Genomic DNA, 5,873 nt, shown 5'->3' with positions numbered 1-5,873 from the left:
AAAATGATTATTAAAAATCCTACAAAGCTGCCGTTATTTGTCATCATTTTGACATGTTTAAAAAGATGATATCTTCAACATCAACTTGTTTGCTGGGCGTTACTTTTCGATCAATGATGGTGACTCATTTTAACGTCATCGTTCATTTTGACATTATGATTGTTATTCTATTTGAAGAATATTTATCTTCTCCAACTCGCGCGCGTGCGCAAAATTCTTCTCAATCTCCGATGCAACCAGCGTCACTTCCGGCGCCAATTCTTTATTAAACTTTGATTGGAGAACCGTGCGATATCTTTTTCTTTTACTCATCGATCAAAGGAAGATATATCGAAGAATATCTTTCAGAGCAAAACGGAAGAGGCATTTAAATAGAACAAACAAGGCATAATAATATCATAAAGACATTGATCATCACGACCTTATTTGTCACTTAAATTCATTTTTAAATAACAAATGACATTATGATGACATTCTATGATAACATTCCGACTTTATTACAACTCTTGTCTATTTCTATCAATGTATAAACAGAGATAAACTTTAATCTCTATTTAATTTACTCTTTATCTTATTTTAATTTTTAGAAATAGGAAAAGATAAACAGTAAGTTTAACTAAGATTAAAGTTTCTACATCTATATTGATAGAAACAGACGTTATCCCAAGCAGAACAAGTCACGATAACGTCGAAATGACATTAAAATGAATGATTGAAAAATGACTTTTTAATGATCATTTTGGAGTCATTTTGATATCATAATGACTTATGATTCTGCTTGCTGGGCAACGCCTAATCGAGGGTTCGGGCGACCGCGGGGGTTCGTACGTTACTGCGCTGTCACCGTCAACTGTGCCCCGGAGTATGTCACTCGCGAGTCGCGCGAGCCTTGGCACGCGTGGTCACGACGGCGAGTCAGCGAGTGGTGGCAATTGCAACATACACGGTGGACGGGACGAGGCGAGACGAGACGGAAAACGGCCCCATCGCCGTTCGGCCGTTCGCCGTTCGCGCGTGTCTTTGTGCGAGATCTGCAGTGTGTCCCGTTGCAGCCTGCTCCCCGAGGCTCCGTTTTTCCGCGTGTCGGTACCGTCGCGCGTGCGCGTGTGAGAGAGACAGGCCACTCTGCATTCGTGAAGAATAGAAGAGACGAAAATCAGTGAAGATCAGGGTAAGAGAGAGAGAGGGAGGGGATAGCACGACGTGCGTGAGGGGCTTGTTTCTCCGTGTTGCGCCGTTGGGGCCAAAAATAGACAAATGGTTGATGAACGCGTCGTCGTCTCCGTCGTCGGTGGTTCCTCGCGCTTTTCCAGAATGTTCCTCACGCCACTGCGATCGTAGATCACTCAACGAGCGATCGAGCAATCGAGCCGATTCAGAGTAATCGCGCCGTCCTGACCACCATCCACCATCTCCCGGGTGGAGGAAGAGATGGAAGTGCTCAAGACGTCCCAGGAAATCGTCCACGAAGGATGGCTCATCAAATCGCCGCCAACGAAGCTCTGGAGAGCGGTTCGTACTAATTATTAAACGGATTCGCGCGTCGCGTTCTTATCTGCGAAGCTCCCAGGTGGAGGGACTAGGTCATTGTTTACGTCCGCCCAGGATTTCCCCCCTTTTTTTTTAATCTAAGAATGGAATTGACTGTGGACTCCTGGGCGTTGTCGAATTTTCCGAAAAACTGGAGCATCAATCGGCGACAACTGTCCTGGTTCGCTCCTCGTGCGAGAAATATATTTTGGCCTAACCTATATATATACATATATATACATATATATAATTTTAGAAAATTTTTAGTTTCTCTTCTTATTACTTTTGATTACTTTTGGGACTAGTTTAAGAAACGCATAAAAATCAACAAAAGATAAGACTTTTATTGTAATTCTTAACATCAATAAATAGTATCATATTTTGTAGCCAAAAATCATCATTTTTTGACTTTTATGACATCAAAATAAAATCATTTTGACTTTCTCTTGACTTGATGCATTTCTATGTTTTCGGCGAAAAGAGGTTCAAAGTTCATGTAATGAATGTATTGGTTACTCAGATGTTTATTGGAATTTTGTATTCCAGCTAATTTTAAGTTTGAGATAAAGATAAATAGCCTTATCTCTGATAACTTCTTTTAATAGCGATGGAGAAAACGATGGTTTGCTCTTCGTCATAGTGGAGAGCTACCTGGTCAATACTTTTTGGAATATTACACAGATAGACGCTGTCGTAAGCTCAAAGGTCGTATCGATCTGGATCAATGTGAACAGGTATCCATCACGTTCATAGAATCTGTTCTCATGAGCTATACGGATACTTATTAATGTTCTGTCACAGGTGGATGCAGGTCTTCGATTTGAAAATCGTAAACAGAAGTATCAGTATATGTTTAATGTGAAAACGCCGAAGAGGATCTATTATTTAGTTGCTGAAAACGAAGCAGATATGAACAAATGGGTAGATGCGGTGTGCCAAGTTTGCGGTCTGAAGGCATATACTCAGGACGAAGAGCAACAAAGTAATGAGACTACCATCTTGTATTAACAAGACCACTCAATGCGTTTCATTTAATAATACAAGTCAATCAAACATTGTTCTGTTTTTCTTGGCATGCCATGAACAAAGACAAAACAGTAATATCACTAAATGGAAAGCACTCTCTATTGCTTATATATTTTTGCATAAATATAAAACAAGTATATTAAACTTTGGATAAAATCACACAAAGACATAAACTATAGATTACATTTTTTATTTGATGACAAGTCGATACTTGTTCATTGAATGTAGAAAGATAGAATGATGTTGTATCAACTTGTGTAATTAAATAAAAAGCAGCCTTAAAATGAGCCTATATATGGGCTGTTTTCTGTTCCTGCACTAGACCGCACTAGAACTATCTTTCTCGTTCGACAAATATCAAATATATACCTATTTCACTTTAAGTTCCAAAAGTGTACACTGGTTTAATCACAGAAAACAGACTTATATAATGTCTGTATTAGAAGAAAAAAAAATACCAATATCAAGTTTAGTGAACTTTGATTGATCAAATTTCAATCCAATCTCAATTTCTAATCTGATTCGGGTATTGATAATACTACATACTCAACTTTTTTTTTTAGTGTTTCAATACGAGTCTCAAGAATCCCCACCTACTTCGCCCACTAGCACGATTTCTGGTCCTTACATTCCTATTAGCGAGTGCATTTCCGGTCGTCGGTTGAACGATACCAGTTCCCTGAGTTCGGCTCTCGGACAAGGACCCGAACATTATGATGCCCCGAGAAGATTGGCACCTTCGCCACCGCGATCACCCACGACAACGGATGCCGAGAGCGTTTTCACTGACGACGAATGGACAACGTGTGTGCCGAGTGCGAATTGGGACACGCTTCCTTCAACGGGTGAATGTTTGACAATGCGCGTGAGATTTAATTTATTTTTCTTATCTTTACTAATGAAATAAAATCGTTACAGGTGATTCGCGACAACCTCATGGTCCGGGTGACCATGAAATTGGTTCGTGGAGTGTGAAAAAACGCTTCGGCAAGCTCAGAATCGTCGATTCCACGATACCACCAGCCGTGGAGAAGTTGCCAGCACCACCCAGACCACCAAAACCGCCTCATATGTTACCCGAAAATCCTGGTCACAACTACCTGAATCTGGACGGTGCTACCGAAAGTTCGAAACCGAGCACCCCAGCGACGCCGGCGCCGACGACGCCTGCAACAACAATAACAACGGGTGCCGTGACCGATGAATCATACGATTTTCCTAGATCTCATCAACCGCAAGCGGCACAAACGGCCGTCGAGAACATGGCGGCAATCGAACAGTCGTCGAAACATTTCTACTCAAACGCTGCGCCGAGTACCATCAATGACGAGACGCAGAATGTGTTCCGCTATGATTTCCACGACGTTGAGCCGTCAAGTCCGCGCTCTGAAAACTCGACGACAGCGACATACTCGAATTTACCGAGTCCTCTCGTGCGAGACAGTTCGAGCGGTGTACCAACCACCATGGCGCCGCCTCCGCCGATGGTGTACAGAGAGTTAAAGCCGGGCAGAAAAACTAGCGACTCAACGTCTATCATAAGCAACGAACCATCACCGGGTCCGACAATAGCACTATATGATGTGAGTTCCGCTGAACATTCTCCGGCCGAACCGCCGACCATCAATAGGAAGTTGAAACCATCATTGAATAAATCACCGGTGGAAGGTAAACTTTTCTTTATCTATTTTTTTATATATTTAATAAGAGAAATATGTTTGATGCGTAAAATTTCTCGCAGCACCTCATCTACAATTAGCGTCTCCACCTGGAAGAGGAAGAATACGGGCGGCACCCAGTCCGACACCTCCGTCGCATGTGCATTCGATACGTCATCAATCGACGTCGGATGAAGACAACAACGCATTTGAGGATAGAGAAGAGGTTTGTAGAGCGATTCTAAGAACTGTGTGTAACCTTAGTCGTTACACATGACGTGGCACGATATGTGTGCACGATTTTATCCGCTATGCGTTACTTGATTTCCAGATATACTATTATCAAGATCACAACACCTTCATTCCGGCGTCTAATCGCTTAGTGGTGCTGCAGTATCTGGATCTTGACTTAGAAACGACAGAGAGCTTTAATTCGTCGACGTTACCGCCCGCGCAACCCCTCCCAAGTACGACTGTGTACAAAACCGTGGATTTCGTGAAGACAGAGGCTTTTAATCGTACTCGGCAGCGAGTGGAGGAGGAGAGAAAACTGTGCACGGATGAGTTAACGTAGGGAGTGAACTTGTATTATATGAATCATAGATAGATTGCATGAATGTTAAATAGTTTAAGTAAAGTGTGTGGACTTTGTATTATGTTATATAGATGAAAGAGAGGATTTTTTTTCTATTTTAAGCACACTAGAATAGCACATTAGAATACTGCGCAAGAAATATGGACAAACTTGATCACGGTATCGACGCAGTATTTACAAGAAGACAGCGTCCACCGCTTTACGAAGTACGTCATTTTATTCTTTACATAGCGACGGTTAGCTTCACAAATTGGCTATGCAGTTTGAAGAGGGAATCGAATATTGAAGTATTGTACAGAGCAACGTAAAATGGACCAAAAATGTAATGTTATACATATATAAAGAGAGAGGGAAGTGAACAGGTAGGGTGACAAACAGAAGTGTCGGTAGTTTCAAGAAATATCCTCAATAAGGAATTTCTAATTGTGGATAAGCGAAGTATTATTTAAATCATAAAGATTCTCTTATATATTTGGGTATAATTATGGTTTTACATATTAATTTTATGTAGGGTCGACGTGCGCGGGGCATTTTTATCATGAACTATGTGCAACGAATAACTAAATCTGTAATATTGTTCTATTTTTAGCATTAGATATAAATGATATATAATATTTTTTTATCATGTCGCAACGAAATCCGTATTACCAAGGCGATTAGATTATACTTACAGTACATATTACAGAAATAGTTGATTACTACATTGTATTATTATTGAAAATAATATTGAATTTTATATCAAAGTTATGCGTTTCGCGGGTTTCCTCCGTATCTAGATCCATTCTTGAAATGCCAACATTTCGTGAACCTTACAGTCCACTTCATCAGGGCGAAGAGATACTCTATCAGTATCAGGCTGTTCTTCGCCCTGATGAAGTGGACTGAACACGGAATAGATCTGATGAATGGATCTGGACACGGAGGAAACCCGCGAAACGCTTAACTTTTATATAGAAAGCACCCGTGGAAGCTTCAAGAATAATATTGAATTTTAATACATAAATATCGGATTTTATTATGTCAACTTTTTTATCTCAGAACTTTTTTAATCTAACATATACATA

General features: G+C 40.6%; 1 protein-coding gene across 1 annotated transcript; it reads left to right on the top strand.

The window, feature by feature from the left end:
- The first annotated feature begins 901 nt into the window (after positions 1 to 901).
- LOC108749735 (GRB2-associated-binding protein 2) lies at positions 902 to 5,547 on the top strand. The gene is made up of 7 exons (XM_018488665.1): positions 902 to 1,512; positions 2,136 to 2,264; positions 2,332 to 2,512; positions 3,120 to 3,401; positions 3,475 to 4,224; positions 4,298 to 4,440; positions 4,546 to 5,547. The coding sequence occupies exons 1-7, from the start codon at positions 1,432 to 1,434 to the stop codon at positions 4,786 to 4,788; spliced, it is 1,809 nt and encodes a 602-aa protein (XP_018344167.1). The 5' UTR covers positions 902 to 1,431; the 3' UTR covers positions 4,789 to 5,547.
- The last annotated feature ends 326 nt before the right edge of the window (positions 5,548 to 5,873 follow it).

This window comes from Trachymyrmex septentrionalis, unplaced genomic scaffold (assembly GCF_001594115.1).
Source record: "Trachymyrmex septentrionalis isolate Tsep2-gDNA-1 unplaced genomic scaffold, Tsep1.0 scaffold31, whole genome shotgun sequence".
NCBI classification, from domain to species: Eukaryota; Metazoa; Arthropoda; class Insecta; order Hymenoptera; family Formicidae; genus Trachymyrmex; species Trachymyrmex septentrionalis.
This window is presented reverse-complemented; position numbering and strand designations above follow the sequence as displayed.